Raw genomic sequence first — 24,898 nt, 5'->3', positions numbered from 1 at the left:
ACATAATACAGTATTTATGGCCTGGATTTACCTCACAGGAGACTATAGGCACAGATGTCATGGCTCCCTCCATGAACCTAAAAACCCCTCCGCCGAGCCGCATCACAACCGTGCTGGCCGGTCCAGCTATCAATCCTCCCTTACTTCCCTGCCACTCATAGGTAGCTACAGGTGCCCCTTAGTATTCGGTAACCAGAGGTAACCTCAGCATTAAGTAGCTAGAGATGCCCCCAAGTATTAAAAGGGGCACTACAGCGAAACACTGTAAAATTTTAGATATATGCAAACATAGACAAATGAGAAGTAAATTTTTTCCAGAGTAAAATGAGCCATAAATTACTTTTCTCCGATGTTGCTGTCACTTACAGTAGGTAGTAGAAATCTGATAGAATTGACAGGTTTTGGACTAGTCCATCTCTTCATAGGGGATTCTCAGCAAGGCTTTTATGCTTTATAAAGATATTCCCTAAAAATGATTTAGACAATAATGCTGGCCAACTTCCCTGCTTGCTACACAGTTTTTTGGCAGTTGGACAGAGCAACTGCCTTCACTAAGTGCTTTTGAAAATAAATATATCCCTGAGAATCCCCTATAAAGAGATGGACTAGTCCAAAACCTGTCACTTCTGTCAGATTCTTCTACCTACTGTAAGTGACAGAAACATAGGAGAAAAGTAATTTATGGCTCATTTTACTCTGGGAAAAAAATGTACTTCTTATTTGTATATGTTTGCACATATTTTAAATTTTACAGTTTTTCACTGTAGTGCCCCTTTAAGTAACTGGAGGTGCCCCTGACTGAAGGGAAATCTCGCCAGTGGAATGCCGAGACCTGGCTTTGTAACATCTCAATTACACTACTCTCAGGACTCTGCATTGGCAAGGCTAGATGGAGGCGCTTGGGGAAGGGAGTGAGACGCCTTTCCATCATCAGGTGCCTGTAGACATGGGCCTACAGTGCCTTATGGAAAATCCGGCCCCGTTTATGATCCCATTTTATGTTTTGGTTTAAAGGAGTTATCTGGCCTAAAATAAAAAATAGGTTTAAACATTTTCACCACTTATCAGCACTGAGGCCACTGAACCTCCAAATGACCAGGTCCCCAAACTCCACCAAACTTACTTGCTCCGCAACTCTTGCCCCCATTTATTTACATTTTTATGCCTCTTTAAAGTAAGCACCGTGTGTCTCCCTGAAAGGAGTCTCTTAGCTTTTTGAGAAGATTGGAAGTTAGTGAATTTTTAAGAAGATTAGAAATTTGTCTTTTTTTTTTCAATTGAATGTAACTTTTGAAAAACCTGACCTTTGTATCACAGTGAGCCTGTTCTAGTGATGGAACATTTTCCTTCTGAGAGCTTACACTTGCGAATTGCGACATTTTATAAAAAAAAAAAAAAGTAAACCAAACACTTTCTTAAAGGGGCACTGTGGCAAAAATGTAAAATGTAAAATATGTGCAAAAATATACAAATAAGAAGTACATTTTTTCCAGCGTAAAATGAGCAATAAATTACTTTTCTCCTATGTTGCTGTCACTTATAGTAGGTAGTAGAAATCTGACAGAAGCGACAGGTTCTCTTCATGTGGGATTTTCAGGCATTTATTTACTTTCAAAAGCATTTAGTGAATGGCAGTTGCTCTGTCCAACTGCCAAAAAACTGTGTAGCGAGCAGGGAAGCTGGCCAGCATCATTGTTTAAATCCTTTTTAGGGAATATCTTTATAAAGAATAAAAACCTTGCTTAGAATCCCCTATAAAGGGATGGACTAGTCCAAAACCTGTCGCTTCTGACAGATTTCTACTATCTACTGTAAGTGACAGCAACATAGGAGAAAAGTAATTTATGGCTCATTTTACTCTGGAACAAACATACTTCTTATCTGTCTATGTTTGCACATATTTTAAATTTGAAAATTTTTCGCCTTAGTGCCCCTTTAACTCCTCATGGTCTCTCAGCTTCTTTTGCCAACTGTGCTTTTTGTGCCCAGTTTGTGCCCTGTTGCCCAGAAGGAATCGGTACCCGATCCACACTCGCTTTCAGATGTCTTCTGGATCTCTGTCACCCAAGGGATCAAGTACCGATCCATTCCGGGCGACAGGGCACAAACTAAGCTAAGGGCGACAGGGCACAAACTAAGCTAAGGGCGACAGGGCACAAACTAAGCTGAGGGCGGCAGGGCATGAACTAAGCTGTACAGATGCCCCTGGCTAAAGCCAGCATAACTAAAACTCATGATGGCACACTTTCCTACTTTTCTGGATAGACTTATACTTGAGTCATCAAACAATTCCAGCTCAAGAGGGTAAAATATTGGGGTAGACTTATACACAAAGTCATCTTATATCCGAGTATATACGTATATATGTTGGGTTTTGAAAAGGGAATGATCTGAGACAGAAGCAATGAGGTCAGGCAGTACAAGAGACAGCCTCATAGGAGTCCTCCCTGCCTGACAGTTGAAGCCTAGAAAAACAAATTAAATATATGGGGTATACCCGGGAGCATCAGTCTGAACCTTATTTCTTTCCACTTTCCAACTGGAGAGATTCACATTTTACTGCGATTTGGGCAAAACAACATGTAATTTTGCTGAAAGGACCACTCCAGTGAAAAAATAAGCATTTAAAACCTGACAGAACTGACAGGTTTTGGAGTAGTCCATCTCCTCATAAGAGATTCTCAGGGTTTTCTTTGTTTTCAAAAGCATTACCTGAACGGCAGTACAACTGCCAACATAGTAAGATACCAGCCAGCCTCCCTACTCACTTGCACACTATTTTGCCATTTCGGCCTCGCTCACACCTAAATTGCAAAATTGCAATTCCCCCCCCCCCCCCCCCCCTCCCGGCGCTCCACTGCGCGCTGTGTTTCTGGTAAAAGAGCTTTTCTAAGTGCTTTTCCAGAGCGGTTTTGTCATTTACTCCCTGACGCAAGTCAGGAAGTGAACTCTTTGACCCGGAAAAGAATAAATACAATGAAGTTATTCTTAAAAATGCTCATGTATTCGCTGCACAAAGTAATTTTATGAGTGTTTTGCATTTTTCCTATACCTTCCATTATAGCAAAAACGCCCCAAAGATGGTACAGGCACCGCTTTGCCGACCGCAAAGCGGGCACAACGCACTGATATGAACCTTCTCAGAGATTCATTGCACAAGCGTTTTATGGATGATTTTGAAAATCGCCTTCGCTTGATAAAAGGGAAAAAACGCCCCTAGTGTGAACGAGCCCTTCGACTTAGCAACTGCTGTTCAGGAAATGCTTTTGAAAATATAGAGAATCCCCCAGGAGGAAATGGAGTGGTCCGAAACCTGTCGGTTCCCTCAAAATTTCTTACTTTTTCCACCATAGTGGTCTTTTAACTTTCAAAATTTACACATCAGAAGAATTTTCGTGAGTTCCGACTTTCAACTCAAAAGTGCCATTTTCTGAAATAAAATTCGAAATCTGACATTCCCAGAAATCTGTGCGCTCGTCATCCTTATCAAGGATAGCAGAAGATGTCAAGACAATGCAAGGGGCCAATTTTTACCTAAAACCACCTGTCTGTGACTGGTTCTCTTTAAATATAAAACACGAGTCAACAATTGAAAAAACGTCAGGGCGAAATCGTTATTTTTAGCATCACCACAGCTTGTTCACTCAGCTATCTACCCCCTTGCTTTTTCCCACCACACATCCCGCCTTAGTAGCCCCAGACAGCGCTGAGCCGAATGTTACTCGATTAGCATTGATCAAGGCACGGCTAGGAGAACCCAAATTGTGGCTGCTGATGCGGGTCTCATTAGATTAGCAAACAGGGAGGCATTATTAAGCGAGCGCATAGATAGCGTCATTAATCTGAGCCCCGGTGGCTGCGAGTCAGAGCGGAGGGGGAGGAGGGGGGTCACAGCAGCGCGCTATGGGGAGAGCAGCGAGTTAATGCGAGTGAAAGCGGAACAATTGTCTCAGAGCAGCATCAAGGCTTAAGTAGGAAATGTAGAGCAGTTGAACGCGTCCTGCTTTGCCAGGCACAGAGAGCAGCTGGCACAGAGCGGGTACATATCCAGGGCACACTGAAAGATGGTATATTTAGAGCACAGCAGAGGGTGAGGAATTCAGGGCACGGAGGCATAGGCCTATCAGACGATTTCTCTGGTGATTTTGATATTGTAAGCTCAGCTAAATCAACAAGCGAGTAAATAACGTTTATGTTTCTCTGACCTGAAAAAACGCTCAAATACAAAGTGGGCCGAAATTGTACACTGGGACATACTCGCCGCGGGCCAACCTCAATGTCTACTGGCCAACTTCCTCCCTTATAAAGTTCCCTAGCGTCTAGAGGCCCCACCCTCCCCTATACAGTTCCCTGGTGTCTAGAGGCCCCACCCTCCCCTATATAGTTCCCTGGTGTCTAATCACCCCCTCCAACCCCTGTGCAGTTCCCTGGTGTCTAGAGGCCCCATCCTTGCTTATACAGTTCCCTTGTGTTTAGTGCTTTCCACCTACCTCCCCCAGATGGCTTCCCTGGTGATCTAGGGTTTTACCTCTAGTATAGCTTCCCTGGTGGTCTAGAGTTGGCCAAACATAATGCAAAGTGGGGAAAACACTTGAGGGCCAAATGTAATGGTTCTGAGGGCCAGAATTGGCCTGCGGGCTGGAGTTTGACATGTATGCTGTAGAGGTATGCACTGTGTGCAGAATTCGGGTACCACTGACACACAGTATACCATATCGGCAGGGGGTCACTGTAGGCTGACAGAACAGTTCTAGAGAACTGTTTACTATCCTAGGCTATCCTAATCGTGCCCATTGTGTTGATTTGGGGGTGGGGCTTAATCCAGGGATATGGAGCCCCCCATGACTAATGGCACTCCAGGCAATGGCTAAGCCTTGGCCCTGTGACATCACATGATGGTAAAAAGAATGGGAGTGGCCTGTGCTCTGTACCTTGCATGCTCCAGGGAGGAGGTGGAGCTTGACGTAGGGGTCTGCCAGGCCATTGAAATCCATGGGCTTCAAACCCTGCAAAACAAAGAGTCAAACATGTAACATTAGAAACATCTGTCCCATAATTATTATTATTATTATTATTATAATTATTAATTAAGATTCCTGCTCAAGGAAATATGTAAAGTATACCAACGCTCCTCTCCTGATATACTCTGTGCTGCTGGAGGACTCTGCTCCTCCCACTATCTACCTCTCCTCTCCTGATATACTCTGTGCTGCTGGAGGACTCTGCTCCTTCCTCTAACTCTCCTCTCCTGATATACTCTGTGCTGCTGCAGGACTCTGCTCCTTCCTCTAACTCTCCCCTCCTTATATACTCCAGGTACTTGGAGATAAACTTAAAGCAAGGACCTCCAAGGTGGTGTTTTCTGAAATACTGCCAGTGCCACGTGCTACATCTGAGAGACAGAGGGAGCTTAGGGAGTTAAATAAGTGGCTGAGAAATTGGTGTAGGAAGGAAGGGTTTGGGTTCCTGGAGAACTGGGCAGACTTTGCAGTCGGCTACAGGTTCTACAGCAGGGATGGGCTGCACCTTAATGGGGAGGGTGCAGCTGCATTGGGGGAGAAGATGGCTAAACGGTTGGAGGAGATTTTAAACTAGGATCTGGGGGGAGGCGGGAGGATAAAGTCTCAATACATAGACAAGATGAGGTAAAAAGACAGTGGGAACCTATCATTATGGAGGGTGGAGAGGGGGGTGGGGACAGTGTAAAGATTAAGGAGGTTGGTAAAAATTCAAGTAGCCCATTTCAGGTAAACAAAATTGGTAAATGCGGTGGTAAAAATATAAAGTGCATGGTAACCAATGCTCGGAGCCTTGCAAATAAAATAGACGAACTAGAGTTCATTCTGAATGACAAAGGCTATGACATTGTGGGAATAACCGAGACATGGATGGATGAAAGCCATGACTGGATAGCTAATTTAAAAGGATACAATGTGTTTAGGAGGGATAGAACAGGGAAAAAAGGTGGAGGGGTTTGTCTCTTTGTTAAGAATTCTTTTACAGCTGTCCTCAACGATGAGATGGAGGAAGATTGCGAAGATGTGGAGTCCGTTTGGGTAAATATTCATGGTGGAAATAAAAGTTGCCAATTGCTTATTGGGGTATGCTACAGGCCACCTCTTATTAATGAAGCTGCAGAACTGCGATTACTACAGCAGATTGAAAAAGCTGCAGGTAAAAATGAGGTCATAATTATGGGCGACTTCAACTTTCCAGACATTGACTGGGGTATTGAGGCTACCCATTCTGGTAAAAGCAGCAGATTTCTGGCAGCACTACAGGACAATTACTTGACTCAAATGGTAACTGAACCAACTAGGGGGAATGCGTTACTGGATCTGATCATTTCTAATAGACCAGATAATGTATCAAATGTGCAGGTTCAAGAACATTTGGGAAATAGTGATCACAACATGATAACGTTTGAGCTGGTGACTGATAGGCCAAGGGGCAGCGGGACCACTAAAACTATGAACTTTAGAAAAGCAAAGTTCACTCAAATTAGGCAGGCACTAAGTTTGGTGAACTGGGATAATGTACTACAAGGGGAAGACACTGAAGGGAAATGGCAAGCTTTTAAACTTATACTCAATCAATACTGTAGTATGTATATCCCATATGGAAACAAAATGTCTAGGAATAAAAAAAGGCCTCTATGGATGAATAGAAAGGTTAAAGATAAAATGAAGAGGAAAAAGAATGCCTATAAGGTCTTAAAACAGGAGGGGACCGAGGCTGCACTAAGCAATTATAAGGAGTGCAATAAAAATTGTAAAAAAGAAATTAGGCAGGCAAAGATTGAAGCTGAAAAACAAATCGCTAAGGATATCAAATCTAACCCAAAAAAGTTTTACAAGTACATTAACTCTAAAAAAAGAAAGGTTGACTGTATAGGACTCCTAAAGGATGAGGATGGGAACTCAATGGTGGATGACCAAGGTAAGGCAGAGTTATTAAATGCTTTCTTTGCTTCTGTCTTCACAAAAGAAACAGCACTGTTGCAAACTACAGAGGCGGAAGAGTCTCAATCTTCTAACTGTAATATTAAATACTTAACGCAGGAAGAAGTGAAGGCAAGACTAAATAAATTAAAAATAGACAAGGCACCTGGCCCGGATGGCATGCATCCTCGGGTCCTAAGGGAATTAAGTTCAGTTATAGATAAACCCCTTTATCTTATCTTTTGTGACTCTCTTGCAACTGGCAGAGTCCCAGTGGATTGGCGTACAGCCCACGTTTTCCCATTATTTAAGAAGGGCAAAAAATCTGATCCAGGAAATTATAGACCTGTAAGTTTAACATCAGTTGTATGCAAACTATTTGAGGGGTTACTAAGAGATACTATACATGACTTCATAGTAGAAAATAATCTTATTTCTCAGCATCAACATGGGTTTACTAAAGACAGGTCCTGTTTGACTAACATGCTCAGCTTTTATGAGGTAGTGAATGCTAATATGGATATTGGGAATGCTGTAGATGTGATATACTTGGACTTTGCAAAGGCCTTCGACACTGTTCCCCACAAAAGTCTGGTGCAAAAGTTGAGAATGCAAGGACTGGGGAAGAGTCTGTGTTCATGGATAGGGAACTGGCTAATGGACAGAAAACAAAGAGTTGTGGTCAATGGATCATACTCAAAATGGGAGACTGTTAGCAGTGGGGTCCCACAGGGGTCTGTTCTGGGTCCAGTGCTCTTCAATTTATTTATTAATGACCTAGTAGATGCAGTAGTGAGCAATGTTGCTATTTTTGCAGATGATACAAAATTGTGCAGAATCATTAACTCTCAGGAAGATAGTGTCATATTGCAACAGGATCTGGATAGGATGGCTATATGGGCACATACATGGCAGATGAAATTCAATGTTGACAAATGTAAGGTCATGCATTTTGGACGTACGAATGGTCTAGCACCATACAAAATAAATGGGATACAGTTGGGGACATCAAACTTGGAGAAGGACTTAGGAGTACTCATTGACAACAAGTTAAATAATCGTACTCAATGCCAAGCAGCTGCAGCTAAAGCTAACAAAATTTTGGGATGCATTAAAAGGGAAATAAAAACTCGAGATGCTAGCATAATATTGCCCCTGTTTAACTCTCTAGTAAGGCCACATCTGGAATATGGAATTCAGTTCTGGGCACCACATTACAAAAAAGATATTGCAGTTTTAGAGCAGGTGCAGAGACGAGCAACAAAATTGATGCGTGGGATGGAAGGTCTCACTTATCAAGAAAGGTTAGATAAACTGGGTTTATTTAGTCTAGAGAAAAGACGCCTTAGAGGGGATCTAATTAACATGTATAAATACATCAGAGGGCAATATAACAGCTTGGCGGATGAGCTTTTTGTCCCTAGGCCTTCTCAAAGGACTAGAGGACATGATCTGCGCATGGAGGAAAAACGTTTTAGCCATTTATTTAGGAAAGGGTTCTTTACAGTAAGAGTGATTAAGATGTGGAATGCATTGCCACAGGAAGTCGTTATGGCAAACTCTATACCTGCATTTAAAGGGGGCTTAGATGCTTTCCTTGCGTTGAAAGACATCCATGGCTACAATTACTAGGTAATGCCTAATGATGTTGATCCAGGGATTTTATCTGATTGCCATCTGGAGTCGGGAAGGAATTTTTCCCTTTAGGGGCTAATTGGACCATGCCTTGTAAGGGTTTTTTCGCCTTCCTCTGGATCAACAGGGATATGTGAGGGAGCAGGCTGGTGTTGTACTTTGTACTGGTTGAACTCGATGGACGTATGTCTTTTTTCAACCAAAATAACTATGTAACTATGTAACTCTGTGCTGCTGGAGGACTCTGCTCCTTCCTCTATCTAACTTTCCTCTCCTGATATACTCTGTGCTGCTGGAGAGGACTCTGCTCCTTCCTCTATCTAACTTTCCTCTCCTGATATACTCTGTGCTGCTGGAGGACTCTGCTCCTTCTTCTAACTCTCCCCTCCTTATATACACTGTGCTGCTGGAGGACTCTGCTCCTTCCTCTATCTAACTTTCCTCTCCTGATATACTCTGTGCTGCTGGAGGACTCTGCTCCTTCCTCTAACTCTCCTCTCCTGATATACTCTGTGCTGCTAGAGGACTCTGCTCCTTCCTCTAACTCTCCTCTCCTGATATACTCTGTGCTGCTGGAGGACTCTGCTCCTTCCTCTAACCCTCCGCTCCTGATATACTCTGTGCTGCTGGAGGACTCTGCTCCTTCCGCTATCTCTCCTCTCCTGATATACTCTGTGCTGCTGGAGGACTCTGCTCCTTCCTCTATGTAACTCTCCTCTCCTGATATACTCTGTGCTGCTGGAGAGGACTGTGCTCCTTCCTCTATCTAACTCTCCTCTCCTGATATACTCTGTGCTGCTGGAGGACTCTGCTCCTTCCTCTATGTAACTCTCCTCTCCTGATATACTCTGTGCTGCTGGAGGACTCTGCTCCTTCCTCTAACTCTCCTCTCCTGATATACTCTGTGCTGCTGGAGGACTCTGCTCCTTCCTCTGACTCTCCTCTCCTGATATACTCTGTGCTGCTGGAGGACTCTGCTTCTTCCTCTAACTCTCCTCTCCTGATATACTCTGTGCTGCTGGAGGACTCTGCTCCTTCCTCTAACTCTCCTCTCCTGATATACTCTGTGCTGCTGGAGGACTCTGCTCCTTCCTCTATCTAACTTTCCTCTCCTGATATACTCTGTGCTGCTGGAGGACTCTGCTCCTTCCTCTAACTCTCCTCTCCTGATATACTCTGTGCTGCTAGAGGACTCTGCTCCTTCCTCTAACTCTCCTCTCCTGATATACTCTGTGCTGCTGGAGGACTCTGCTCCTTCCTCTAACACTCCTCTCCTGATATACTCTGTGCTGCTGGAGGTCTCTGCTCCTTCCTCTAACTCCCCTGTCCTGATATACTCTGTGCTGCTGGAGGACTCTGCTCCTTCCGCTATCTCTCCTCTCCTGATATACTCTGTGCTGCTGGAGGACTCTGCTCCTCCCTCTATCTACCCCTCCTCTCCTGATATACTCTGTACTGCTGGAGGACTCTGCTCCTTCCTCTAACTCTCCTCTCCTGATATACTCTGTGCTGCTGGAGGACTCTGCTCCTTCCTCTATGTAACTCTCCTCTCCTGATATACTCTGTGCTGCTGGAGGACTCTGCTCCTTCCTCTAACTCTCCTCTCCTGATATACTCTGTGCTGCTGGAGGACTCTGCTCCTTCCTCTGACTCTCCTCTCCTGATATACTCTGTGCTGCTGGAGGACTCTGCTTCTTCCTCTATCTAACTCTCCTCTCCTTATATACTCTGTGCTGCTGGGGGACTCTGCTCCTTCCTCTATCTATCCCCCATCTCCTGATATACTCTGTGCTGCTGGAGGACTCTGCTCCTTCCTCTATCTAACGTTCCTCTCCTGAAATACTCTGTGCTGCTGGAGGACTCTGCTCCTTCCTCTATCTAACGTTCCTCTCCTGATATACTCTGTGCTGCTGGTGGACTCTGCTCCTTCCTCTACCTCTCCTCTCCTGATATACTCTGTGCTGCTGGAGGGACTCTGCTCCTTCCTCTATCTAACTCTCCTCTCCTGATATACTCTGTGCTGCTGGTGGACTCTGCTCCTTCCTCTACCTCTCCTCTCCTGATATACTCTGTGCTGCTGGAGGACTCTGCTCCTTCCTCTATCTAACGTTCCTCTCCTGATATACTCTGTGCTGCTGGTGGACTCTGCTCCTTCCTCTACCTCTCCTCTCCTGATATACTCTGTGCTGCTGGAGGACTCTGCTCCTTCCTCTATCTAACTCTCCTCTCCTGATATACTCTGTGCTGCTGGAGGGACTCTGCTCCTTCCTCTATCTAACTCTCCTCTCCTGATATACTCTGTGCTGCTGGAGGACTCTGCTCCTTCCTCTATCTACCCCTCCTCTCCTGATATACTCTGTGCTGCTGGGGGACTCTGCTCCTTCCTCTATCTAACCCTCCTCTCCTGATATACTCTGTGCTGCTGGAGGACTCTGCTCCTTCCTCTATCTACCTCTCCTGATATACTCTGTGCTGCTGGAGGACTCTGCTCCTTCCTCTATCTAACTCTCCTCTCCTGATATACTCTGTGCTGCTGGAGGACTCTGCTCCTCCCTCCATCTAACTCCCCTCTCCTGATATACTCTGTGCTGCTGGTGGACTCTGCTCCTTCCTCTACCTCTCCTCTCCTGATATACTCTGTGCTGCTGGAGGGACTCTGCTCCTTCCTCTATCTAACTCTCCTCTCCTGATATACTCTGTGCTGCTGGAGGGACTCTGCTCCTTCCTCTATCTAACTCTCCTCTCCTGATATACTCTGTGCTGCTGGAGGACTCTGCTCCTTCCTCTATCTACCCCTCCTCTCCTGATATACTCTGTGCTGCTGGGGGACTCTGCTCCTTCCTCTATCTAACCCTCATCTCCTGATATACTCTGTGCTGCTGGAGGGACTCTGCTCCTTCCTCTATCTAACTCTCCTCTCCTGATATACTCTGTGCTGCTGGAGGACTCTGCTCCTTCCTCTATCTACCTCTCCTCTCCTGATATACTCTGTGCTGCTGGAGGGACTCTGCTCCTTCCTCTATCTAACTCTCCTCTCCTGATATACTCTGTGCTGCTGGAGGACTCTGCTCCTTCCTCTATCTACCTCTCCTCTCCTAATATACTCTGTGCTGCTGGAGGACTCTGCTCCTTCCTCTATCTAACTCTCCTCTCCTGATATACTCTGTGCTGCTGGAGGACTCTGCTCCTTCCTCTATCAAACTCTCCTCTCCTGATATACTCTGTGCTGCTGGAGGACTCTGCTCCTTCCTCTATCTAACGTTCCTCTCCTGATATACTCTGTGCTGCTGGTGGACTCTGCTCCTTCCTCTACCTCTCCTCTCCTGATATACTCTGTGCTGCTGGAGGGACTCTGCTCCTTCCTCTATCTAACTCTCCTCTCCTGATATACTCTGTGCTGCTGGAGGGACTCTGCTCCTTCCTCTATCTAACTCTCCTCTCCTGATATACTCTGTGCTGCTGGAGGGACTCTGCTCCTTCCTCTATCTAACTCTCCTCTCCTGATATACTCTGTGCTGCTGGAGGACTCTGCTCCTTCCTCTATCTACCCCTCCTCTCCTGATATACTCTGTGCTGCTGGGGGACTCTGCTCCTTCCTCTATCTAACTCTTCTCTCCTGATATACTCTGTGCTGCTGAAGGACTCTGCTCCTTCCTCTATGTAACTCTCCTCTCCTGATATACTCTGTGCTGCTGGAGGACTCTGCTCCTTCCTCTATCAAACTCTCCTCTGCTGATATACTCTGTGCTGCTGGAGGACTCTGCTCCTCCCTCCATCTAACTCTCCTCTCCTGATATACTCTGTGCTGCTGGAGGACTCTGCTCCTTCCTCTAACTCTCCTCTCCTGATATACTCTGTGCTGCTGGAGGACTCTGCTCTTTCCACTATCTACCTCTCCTCTCCTAATATACTCTGTGCTGCTGGAGGACTCTGCTCATTCCTCTATCAAACTCTCCTCTGCTGATATACTCGGTGCTGCTGGAGGACTCTGCTCCTTCCTCTATCTAACTCTCCTCTCCTGATATACTCTGTGCTGCTGGAGAGGACTCTGCTCCTTCCTCTATCTAACTCTCCTCTCCTGATATACTCTGTGCTGCTGGAGGACTCTGCTCCTTCCGCTATCTCTCCTCTCCTGATATACTCTGTACTGCTGGAGGACTCTGCTCCTTCCTCTATCTAACTCCCCTCTCCTGATATACTCTGTGCTGCTGGAGGACTCTGCTCCTTCCTCTATCTAACTCTCCTCTCCTGATATACTCTGTGCTGCTGGAGGACTCTGCTCTTTCCACTATCTACCTCTCCTCTCCTAATATACTCTGTGCTGCTGGAGGACTCTGCTCATTCCTCTATCAAACTCTCCTCTGCTGATATACTCTGTGCTGCTGGAGGACTCTGCTCCTCCCTCCATCTAACTCTCCTCTCCTGATATACTCTGTGCTGCTGGAGGACTCTGCTCCTTCCTCTAACTCTCCTCTCCTGATATACTCTGTGCTGCTGGAGGACTCTGCTCCTTCCTCTATCTAACCCTCATCTCCTGATATACTCTGTGCTGCTGGAGGACTCTGCTCCTTCCTCTAACTCTCCTCTCTTGATATACTCTGTGCTGCTGGAGGACTCTGCTCCTCCCTCCATCTAACTCTCCTCTCCTGATATACTCTGTGCTGCTGGAGGACACTGCTCCTTCCTCTAACTCTCCTCTCCTGATATACTCTGTGCTGCTGGAGGACTCTGCTCCTCCCTCCATCTAACTCTCCTCTCCTGATATACTCTGTGCTGCTGGAGGACACTGCTCCTTCCTCTAACTCTCCTCTCCTGATATACTCTGTGCTGCTGGAGGACTCTGCTCCTTCCTCTATCCAACCCTCCTCTCCTGATATACTCTGTGCTGCTGGAGGACTCTGCTCCTTCCTCTATCTAACCCTCCTCTCCTGATATACTCTGTGCTGCTGGAGGACTCTGCTCCTTCCTCTAACTTGCCTCTCCTGATATACTCTGTGCTGCTGGAGGACTCTGCTCCTTCCTCTAACTCTCCTCTCCTGATATACTCTGTGCTGCTGGAGTACTCTGCTCCTTCCTCTATCTAACTCTCCTCTCCTGATATACTCTGTGCTGCTGGAGGAAACTGCTCCTCCCTCCATCTACCCCTCCTCTCCTGATATACTCTGTGCTGCTGGAGGACTCTGCTCCTTCCTCTATCCAACTCTCCTCTCCTGATATACTCTGTGCTGCTGGAGTACTCTGCTCCTTCCTCTATCTAACTCTCCTCTCCTGATATACTCTGTGCTGCTGGAGGACTCTGCTCCTCCCTCCATCTAACCCTCATCTCCTGATATACTCTGTGCTGCTAGAGGACTCTGCTCCTTCCTCTAACTTTCCTCTCCTGATATACTCTGTGCTGCTGGAGGACTCTGCTCCTTCCTCTATCAAACTCTCCTCTCCTGATATACTGTGTGCTGCTGGAGGACTCTGCTCCTTCCTCTATCTAACTCTCCTCTCCTGATATACTCTGTGCTGCTGGAGAGGACTCTGCTCCTTCCTCTATCTAACTCTCCTCTCCTGATATACTCTGTGCTGCTGGAGGACTCTGCTCCTTCCTCTATCTAACTCTTCTCTCCTGATATACTCTGTGCTGCTGGAGGACTCTGCTCCTTCCTCTATGTAACTCTCCTCTCCTGATATACTCTGTGCTGCTGGAGGACTCTGCTCCTTCCTCTATCTACCCCTCCTCTCCTGATATACTCTGTGCTGCTGGAGGACTCTGCTCCTTCCTCTATCTAACTCTCCTCTCCTGATATACTCTGTGCTGCTGGAGGACTCTGCTCCTTCCTCTATCTAACCCCTTTCCTGATATCCTCTGTGCTGCTGGAGGGACTCTGCTCCTTCCTCTATCTAACTCTCCTCTCCTGATACACTCTGTGCTGCTGGAGGACTCTGCTCCTTCCTCTAACCCTCATCTCCTGATATATTCTGTGCTGCTGGAGGACTCTGCTCCTCCCTCTACCTAACTCTCCTCTCCTGATATACTCTGTGCTGCTGGAGGACTCTGCTCCTCCCTCTATCTACCCCTCCTCTCCTGATATACTCTGTGCTGCTGGAGGACTCTGCTCCTTCCTGTAACTCTCCTGATATACTCTGTGCTGCTGGAGGACTCTGCTCCTCCCTCTATCTACCCCTCCTCTCCTGATATACTCTGTGCTGCTGGAGGACTCTGCTCCTTCCTCTATCTACCCCTCCTCTCCTGATATACTCTGTGCTGCTGGAGAGGACTCTGCTCCTTCCTCTATCTAACTCTCCTCTCCTGATATACTGTGTGCTGCTGGATGACTCTGCTCCCCCCTCTATCTCTCCTGATATACTCTGCGCTGTGGGAGTGGTTGTTGAGTAGGATAAGTAAAGGGGGTGGGGTTTCAGGAGGGGCGGAGGCTTTAAGGTGCCCTGCCCCCCTTGCAGTGGTCTTGTTTGTTTTAGTGTTGGATGCCACAGAAGAGTCTAAGAACTCACGCGTGACTGTGGCAGTTTATGAATGGGCTATACTAACCTACATTTTGCTCCCGGCAGTCCCGCATTGGCTCTGACATGAGGCAGATCTGTGTCACTAACAGGCTTATCGGATTGAGACTGTCCATGGGGGATTTATGGGTAATACCTGCTGTGGATTTAATTTCACAGAGGAATCAGGGATTAAGGGATAAGAGTGACATGAAACCACTCCTCGTCTAAACCAACAACGGACAACAGCTTGGAGACAACCGGCGCACTGACTCCAGAGTCACGTAGCGATCAGCAGTACTGCCATACTAACTGCCACACGACTGGGGTGGGCTAAATGAGGTCGTACAACACTGAAAGCGAACCTAAAGTGAGAGGGATATGGAAACTGACATACTTACTTCCAGAGGTGTAACTAGAAATCACTGTGCCCCCTTGCAAAACTTTGTATGGTGCCCCCCTCACTTCCTGCACAGGTAAACTGAGAACCCGTGTTTTTCAGTTGGCCTGTGCACACTTGAATGTGTTTTCCCCATGCAGATAAAACTGACAGCAGTAAAGCACTGCACACATTTTCTCTATCAATTACATTAGCTTCTGTGATAAAACGTGCATGTTTTCACACTTACAGACATACATGGTGAGCAGAAAACACTCACAGAAAAATGAAAGACGAGTGTGCTCCCAGCCTCAGCTTATTACACTCACTCTGTCCTCCTCTGATATTGCAGAACTGGCTCTGCAGACTTCTCCAGCGTCACTACAGTACAGAGCACTTGGGAGAGGTGGTGAGGTTGGGGGCTGGGCGCTGTACACAAGAGCCTGCTGCACCAGTGGCATAGCTACAAACCTCTGGGCCCCGATGCGGAATCTGGATGTGGGCCCCCCCCCCCCCCCCACGGCAACAGCAGCCCCCCTCCCCCGGCAACACCCGACGCACACACATATCCAAATCCCTATAGCCAGCTATAGGTCCCCCCAGTATAGGTAGCCAGGCATAGGTAAGCCAGTATAGTTGCCCCCGGTATAGGTTACCCAGGTAGGTGCCTCCAGCATAAGTAGCCAGTATAGTTGCCCCCAGTATAGGTTAGATAGGCAGGCGCCGCCGGTATAGGTTAGATAGATAGGTGCCCCCAGTACAGGTTAGCTAGGTGGGTGCCTCTAATATAGGTAGCCAGAATAGTTGTCCCCAGCATAGGTTAGATAGGTAGGTGCCCCCAGTATAGGTTAGTTAGGTAGGTGCCTCCAATATAGGTAGCCAGTATAGTTACCACCTGTATAGGCTAGCTAGGTGCCCCGAATACAGGTTAGACAAGTAAGTGCCCCCAGGTTAGATAGGTAGGTGCCCCCCAGTATAGGTTAGATTAGGTAGCTGCCCCCCAGTATAGGTTAGATGAGGTAGGTGCCCCCCAGTATAGGTTAGGTAGCTGCCCCCCAGGATAGATTAGGTAGCTTTCCCCAGGATAGGTTAGATTAGGTAGCTGCCCCCCAGGATAGATTAGGTAGCTGCCCCCCAGGATAGGTTAGATTAGGTAGCTGCCCCCCAGGATAGGTCAGATTAGGTAGCTGCCCCCCCCCCAGATAGGTTAGGTAGGTAGCTGCCCCCCCAGGATAGGTTAGGTAGGTAGCTGCCCCCCCAGGATAGGTTAGGTAGGTAGCTGCCCCCCCAGGACAGGTTAGGTAGGTAGCCGCCCCCCCCAGGACAGGTTAGGTAGGTAGCTGCCCCCCTGGATAGGTTAGATTAGGTAGCTGCCCCCCCCCCCCAGGATAGATAGGTAGGTAGCTGCCCCCCAGGATTAGGTAGGTAGGTAGGTAGGTAGGTAGGTCCCCCCCCCCATAATGAAGGGGGGAGCCGCAGCTGCGGGGAGAGCAGCCCGACCTCTCCCTCCCTTCCTCTCCCCGGGCCCCCCCCCCTTCAGATGCAGAGTGCGCGGCGCACGGAAGCGCTGTAGGCAGAACTCACCTCCGTCCCTGCGCCGCTGGTCTCCTCCCGCTCTGTATAGATGTTGTTACACACTGCTTCCTGTTTAGCCGGAAGCAGTGTGTAACAACATCTATACAGCGAGAGGAGATCAGCGGCGCTTGGAACGCAGGGACGGAGGTGAGTTTCAGCCTACAGCGCTTCCGTGCGCGTCACTCTGCATCTGAGGGGGGGGGGGGGGGCCCGGGGAGAGGAAGGGAGGGAGAGGTCGGGCTGCCCTCCCCGCGGCTGCGGCTCCCCCCCCCTCCCAATAGCGCTCACGGCGCACGGGCCGCACTCAGTCCTGGCCACTACAAAAAGACATGGGCCCCCCCGGGCCCCTCCCCCGCCTCTTCAGGAGCCGGGCCCAGTCGCGCATGCGACCGCTGCGACCTCTATTGCTACGCCCCTGTGCTGCACACTGAATAAAGACTGCCTACAAATCTTTGTCTACAAAACTTTGTATGATTCATTATCAGTGGCTGAGCAGATGCAGTCATTAGAACAATTGTGCAGAGAGCAGACAGCTTTTTCTCTCCGTACCCATACTCCTCAAGCACCACTACAGTACACAGCACTTAGGGAGGGGTAGGAAGGCTGGGGGCGGGGCTCTGCAGACTTCTCCACCATCACTACAGTACACAGCACTTGGGGAGGGGTAGGAAGGCTGGGGGTAGAGCAGCGCTGTACACAAGACCCTGCTGAAGACTGAATACGGACTGTCTACAAATCTTTGTTTGCAAAACTTTGTTGGTATGATTCCTTATCAGTGGCTGAGCAGATGCAGTCATTAGAACAATTGTCAGTCTCTCAGAACAGTGACCCCTCCTGCCCCCAAAACAGGGTGGCATCCAATTTTTTACAGGGGCGCCCAGTGATTTCTAGTTACGCCCCTGGATCCCTCTCTGCCTGAATCTGATAAGAGAGGGATCTATTGGCTGCCTGTAAACTGCACACAGATTTTGAATCAATTTCAGCATGAAATTGATGAACAGCCTGTGGAGCTGCCACTTGCCTCCTGCTCCCGCGGCCAGCAGCAATACATCACCTGTCTGCCGGCGCGAATCCCCGGGTTCGTGCTGTCCCTTTCTCCGGCCAGCCTTCTTCTGCATTTCCTCTTCACTTCCTGTCCCAAGCGGAAGTTCAGACAGTAGAGGGCGCTCTACTGTTTGAACTTCCCCTTCTCACAGGACAGGACATGAAGTGAGAGACAGCAGGGACTCACGTCGGTGGAACTGGTGATGTATTGCTGCGTTGGTCGTCGCTGAATCGAATGCCGCTAACGATGCACTCCCGACCCGCCGGGCCGGCGATCCAATTAAATTTTCCGCCTGGACAGATCGACTGAATCGATTGATTTCGGATGGAAATCGGTCAACATTGCTGCTGATGATTTCACAGCAGATTCGATCACAGTGATTGAATCTGCTATATATTGGCGGAAAATCGACGTAGTGTATGGGTACCTTTAGAATCAAACACCTGAAACAAGTTTCTAGCAAACCTGAAGCAAAAATAAACTTATGACATATTGAATTGTATGAGTAATACAGCTAAGAAATAGAAAATTAGAGCAAAGAAAAGTCTCATATTGTTTTCCAGTACAGGAAGAGTTAAAAAACTTCAATTGTTACTGATGCAAAAGAGCTTCTCTGAGCTATTCCACCTGAATACAGTTTTTTGAAGCACTTAATCAGCAAAGAAACAGTGAGAGACAGCTTCAGATAACGTTTTACTTTGGGATAGTTCAAAGGGTCGTTATTTCTGCTTTGTTTTATAGTTTCAAAGACAGAGTGTTCGTTAGAAACTGCAACTGTGACAAAATGATGCAATGTTGTGAAAAAAAAAACCTATATAACGGAAAATAAAAACATGGGACTCTACACTTACAATTAATTATATCATAGTGTTTTTCGCTACACGTTCGCTTTGGTGACACTGAAGCAATAAAATAGTATGATATAATGAATTGTATGTTTAATGCGGATAAGGAATAGAATATTAGTAGCAAAGAAAAAAGTCTGACATTTTCATTTTCAGGTGTATAGCTTTTTTTTTTTTTTTTTTTTTAATAACACTCTGCATTTTAAACTATGAAACAGAGCAGAACTAATGACCAGTGATGAGCAAATCCGATCCGGATGCTACTCGGATAGTAGCTACCCGGATTTCTCCCAGTAATGCACTGCGGCCTGGGCGGGGGGTTTAATCCTTACCTATCATGACGTCTTCTTCGTCCGTCCCTCGGCGCCTCCCACGATGCGCTCCACTCCGGCGTCACGTGACTACACACTTCCTCCTTCAACCCGGAAGGAGGAAGTGTTTTTTAGTCACGTGACGCCGGAGTGGAGCGCATCGTGGGAGGCGCCGAGGGACGGACGAAGAAGACGTCATGATAGGTAAGGATTAAATCCCCCGCCCAGGCCGCAGTGCATTACTGGGAGAAATCCGGATAGCTACTATCCGAGTAGCATCCGGATCGGATTTGCTCATCACTACTAATGACCCTTTGCATTTCTCTGCAGTAAAATCTTATCTGAAGTTGTGTTTTGCTGTTTCTTTGATGTATAATTACTTCACAAAATAGCACTGCTCTCTAGCTAAATGAGTCGGAGAGCTCAGAGAACTTTTTCTGCGTAGATAACTAGTGACGTTTCCTGTACTGGAAACAATATTAGACTCATATCTGTGCTATTAATGTGCTATTTCTTAGCTGTACTGATGAGGACCAAAAGTCAGAAACAGGCTGTCTGCATGTGGGGCTGATATGGCTGTGTAAAATTTAAAGCTATAGGCTTGCTATACACCAGCGGTTCTGGATGCTAGCCTGGCTTACAAGGGCGGAAAAGGGGTAATTTGCATATTCAGTAGCAGTGCATTGTGGGTAACCACAAATGTTCACTTATAGCTGAATTATTGCAAGTTTCCTTCTGTTTTAAGAAGGCAAATTACTCCAAGTATTGCTTATTAGTAGGAGGGCTTTTCGGTCGTGTTTATCCCCCTATACGTTCCGAGTGCTTTGGGTTACCTCGAGCTGCTTGGTTACTCTGTTAGCTGTACTAAACATACAATTGATTATATCGTGCGTTTTGTTGCTTAACCACCCTGGCGTTGTATTAAGATCGCCAGGGCGGCTGCGGTAGGGTTTTTTTTAAATAAAAAAAAAACTATTTCATGCAGCCAACTGAAAGTTGGCTGCATGAAAGCCCACTAGATGGCGCTCCGGAGGCGTTCTTCCGATCGCCTCCGGCAGCCAGAAGTAACACGGAAGGCCGCAATGAGCAGCCTTCCGTGTTTGGCTTCTCCTGTCGCCATGGCGACGAGCGGAGTGACGTCATGGACGTCAGCCGACGTCCTGACGTCAGCCGCCTCCGATCCAGCCCTTAGCGCTGGCCGGAACTATTTGTTCCGGCTGCGCAGGGCTCAGGTGGCTGGGGGGACCCTCTTTCGCCGCTGCTCGCGGCGGATCGCCGCAGAGCGGCGGCGATCGGGCAGCACACGCGGCTGGCAAAGTGCCGGCTGCGTGTGCTGCACTTTATTTGATGGAAATCGGCCCAGCAGGGCCTGAGCGGCAGCCATCGGTGGTGATGGACGAGCTGAGCTCGTCCATACCGCTAAGATGGTTAAAGTGAATGGGAACCGCAGTTTAAAAAAAAAGAAGCAAATACTTACCTAAGGAGAGGGAAGGCTCTGGGTTGTATAGAGCCTTCCGTCTCCTCTCTCGGTGCTCTCTATCATGTGCTGGCTCCCCCCCCCCCCCCGTTTCAATCCCCCACCAAAAGGGTATTTGGAAGTCTTTGGGAGCCGTGTCCTCCCGAAGACGTGCGGCTCCATACTGCACAGGCGTGAGCGTGCAAGAGAGCGTGCTTGCGCAGGTGCAGTAAAGGGCCGCCCTCCTTTAGGAGCACTCGGGCCCCCTGAAGACTTCTGAAGCCTCCTTCGGCCGGGTAAAGCAGTATGTGACTAATTTAGTCATACTGCTACCGGGCGAGCCAGCACTGGAACGACGGGACCAGGAGAGGAGCGGGAAGGCTCTATAGGACCCAGAGCCCTCCCTCTCCTTGGGTATTTGTCTAATTTTTTTAAATGCGGTTCCCATTCACTTTAAGGCTTGCTCTAAGGGTGTCTCCCTGTTTCAGTGAAACCATGTTGTTTATTGTGAGTTTATTCAATAGCTCGCCTTTGACTTGTCATAATTCGTGATTTCAATAACAACACCTTTGAAAAAACTACAGAAAACAGATCTGAAGACTAGCTTAGTAAGCGGAGGCCAGAGTCAACGAGGGTGAAAGGAATCTTCTCTGATTGAGAGAGAGAAGTCGAGAGCCTGCGCAGGCTTAGCAGCGATGTGTGGGTGGAATATTGTCTTGTGAGGCCACACAGGGCATTAGACAATCCTCCTCCTCACATTAGATCTGCCAGGAATTCGCTGTTATTTTCTGACGGTTCTCTCCAATTACATGAAAACCGTGTGGCTGGAGGCGCAGATTAGTAGCGCGGTACGGAAGCTGCGCCCGCGGGCCCGTCTGACAGCAGGCTGGCACCAGATGCCGCACAAAGGATCTCCCCCGATCCTGGCGCTCTGAGATGCTGCCTGGCGCACCACAAGCTGCTAATCTCAGTTTGCAAACAGCGGAGGGATGGGCGCCCAGATACACTATTGCCATCCCTACGAGGGGGAGTGCTTAATGATGGACTTAAAGAGAAACTGTAGCCAAGAATTGAACTTTATCCCAATCAGTAGCTGATACCCCCTTTTACATGAGAAATCTATTCCTTTTCACAAACGGATCATCAGGGGGCTCTGTATTGCTGATATTGTGGTGAAACCCCTCCCACAGGAAACTGTGAGGACCAATGTCTTGGCACTGTCCTGTCTGTGAACCTCGTTGCATTGTAAAATATCAGTAATGTCTACCAATATTTTACTATAACCTAAGCTAAACCTTCTGTGACACAGAACCCACCCCCTACCGATGCCTAACCTTTAACCCTCCCCCCCCCCCCATCCCTAGCCCATTACCCCCTCTGCGGTACCTAACCCCTACTCCCCCAGTGGTGCCTAATCCTTAACCTCCCCTGGATGGTGCCTAACACTTAGAACCCCGCCCCCAACCTCCCCCCCCCATTGGTGCCGAGTCCTTGTTGTTGTGAGTTTTATCTGAGGACAGTCAGTGACATGACTATGCACTCTGTAAAGTGCTGCGGAAGATGTCAGTGCTATATAAATACATAATAATAATAGTATGGTAGGACATTAGACTATGACCATGGTAGGATCCGATTGTGAGCTCCTCTGAGGACAGTCAGTGACATGACTATGTATGTGATCTGTAAAGTGCTGCAGAATATGTCAGTGCTATATAAATAAATAATAATAATAATTGTATGGTAGGACATTAGACTATGACTATGGTAGGATTAGATTGTGAGCTCCTCTGAGGACAGTCAGTGACATGGCTATGTATGTGATCTGTAAAGTGCTGCAGAATATGTCAGTGTTGTATAAATACATAATAATAATATGGTAGGACATTGGACTATGACTATGGTGGGATTAGAGTGTGAGCTCCTCTGAGGACAGTCAGTGACATGGCTATGTACTCTTTAAAGTGCTGCAGAACATGTTGCACTATATACGGTAAATATTAAATAATAATACCTCTCTGACACTGTGGCCATCCTTGCCAGGTTTTGGTGTTGCTTCTCTACTGTTATACATTTGTTTAGGGGTTCAATGTGATACTCTGATACCCTGAGCTCCTTAGAGGGAATCTAAAGTGAAAATAAACTTATGATATAATGAATTGTATGTGTAGTACAGCTAAGAAATAGAACATTAGTAGATAGATAGAGATATGAGTCTCATATTGTTTCCAGTACAGGAAGAGTTAAGAAACTTCACTTGTTGTCGATGCAAAAGAGCTTCTCTGAGCTCTGTGACTAATTTAGTCAGAGAGCAATGCTATTTTCTGAAGCACTAATACATCAAAGAAACCATGAAAGACAACTTCAAATTAGATGTTACTGCAGGGAAGTTCAAAGTGCCATTAGCCCCCTCCACATACAATTCATTATATCATGCATTTTTTTTTTTTTGCTTTCGTGTCACTTTAGCTATGGGTAGAGGGGTGTCTGGGTAGAGGGGTAGAGGGGTGTCTGTGGTGACAGTGAGGAGGGCAGGGGGACAATAGACACTTTATACATCTGATAGTCAGACACACAGCAGCAGGCTAACAATATGCAGGCAGAAGATGGCTGTAATGGCTTGGCTATCAGCTGAATGACTGCAGTAAACAGCTTGAGAACGATCGGCGATTAGCGGAGAGCGTTCGGCAATATGGCAGCTGCAGTACAGAGAGGCGCGCGCCACTTTATGGCAGCTGCGGTGCGAGGAGAGCCGGGGAGAGGAGATGGGGAATAATAATAAGCAGATTCATCTTCGCAATATGATGTAAGAGCACTGAAGGCACAATGAGAAACGTATACACTGCGGCACGCTGCTGGCGCCGCACAACATGGCTGGGCGATATCATACATGCCAGGCCTGGCACAGATCTCCTTCTATCACCTGTCACGGCTCCAACACTCCCCTCCCCATCCAATGTCTGCATTGTGTGAGGCTGCAGCCTGAGAAGTGAGACTGCATGGGGAGGGCGGAAACCCAATAAGGTTAATATGGGAGGGCAGATATGTGAGAAGCCCTCGTACTGCAGACTCTGACACAGAGATGGGAGGGCAGGTATGTGACAAGCCCTCGTACAGCAGACTCTGACACAGAGATGGGAGGGCAGGTATGTGAGAAGCCTTTGTACGGCAGACTCTGACACAGAGATGGGAGGGCAGATATGCGAGAAGCCCTCGTACAGCAGACTCTGACACAGAGATGGAAGGGCAGATATGTGAGAAGCCCTCGTACAGCAGACTCTGATACAGAGATGGGAGGGCAGGTATGTGAGAAGCCCTCGTACAGCAGACTCTGACACAGAGATGGAAGGGCAGATATGTGAGAAGCCCTCGTACAGCAGACTCTGATACAGAGATGGGAGGGCAGGTATGTGAGAAGCCCTCGTACAGCAGACTCTGATACAGAGATGGGAGGGCAGGTATGTGAGAAGCCCTCGTACAGCAGACTCTGACACAGAGGTGGGAGGGCAGATATGTGAGAAGCCCTCGTACGGCAGACTCTGACACAGAGATGGGAGGGCAGGTATGTGAGAAGCCCTCGTACAGCAGACTCTGATACAGAGATGGGAGGCAGATATGTAAGAAGCCCTCGTACCGCAGACTCTGACACAGAGATGGGAGGGCAGGTATGTGAGAAGCCCTCGTACAGCAGACTCTGATACAGAGATGGGAGGCAGATATGTAAGAAGCCCTCGTACCGCAGACTCTGATACAGAAATGGGAGGGCAGATATGTGAGAAGCCCTCGTACAGCAGACTCTGATACAGAGATGGGAGGGCAGGTATGTGAGAAGCCCTCGTACAGCAGACTCTGATACAGAGATGGGAGGGCAGGTATGTGAGAAGCCCTCGTACAGCAGACTCTGATACAGAGATGGGAGGCAGCTATGTGAGAAGCCCCCGTACAGCAGACTCTAACACAGAGATGGGAGGCAGATACGTGAGAAGCCCTCATACGGCAGACTCTGACACAGAGATGGGAGGGCAGATATGTGAGAAGCCCTCGTACAGCAGACTCTGATACAGAGATGGGATGGCAGGTATGTGAGAAGCCCTTGTACGGCAGACTCTGACACAGAGATGGGAGGCAGATATGTGAGAAGCCCTCGTATGGCAGACTCTGACACAGAGATGGGAGGGCAGATATGTGAGAAGCCCCTGTATGCCAGACTCTGACACAGAGATGG

At 47.7% G+C, this 24,898-nt stretch overlaps 1 protein-coding gene across 1 annotated transcript in view; it reads right to left on the bottom strand.

Annotated features, from left to right (window-relative positions):
• The window catches only part of DOC2A (double C2 domain alpha), a 142,385-nt gene that overhangs the window by 66,263 nt on the left and 51,224 nt on the right, over positions 1 to 24,898 (bottom strand). The window contains exon 4 of the mRNA XM_068243785.1: positions 4,932 to 5,006. Within this exon, the coding sequence (XP_068099886.1) occupies positions 4,932 to 5,006 (75 nt within the window). The remainder of the gene's footprint in view (positions 1 to 4,931; positions 5,007 to 24,898) is intronic.

Source organism: Hyperolius riggenbachi, chromosome 7 (genome assembly GCF_040937935.1).
Source record: "Hyperolius riggenbachi isolate aHypRig1 chromosome 7, aHypRig1.pri, whole genome shotgun sequence".
NCBI lineage: Eukaryota > Metazoa > Chordata > Amphibia > Anura > Hyperoliidae > Hyperolius > Hyperolius riggenbachi.
Note: the sequence above shows the minus strand (reverse complement) of the source record. Positions and strands in the feature narration are given on the sequence as shown.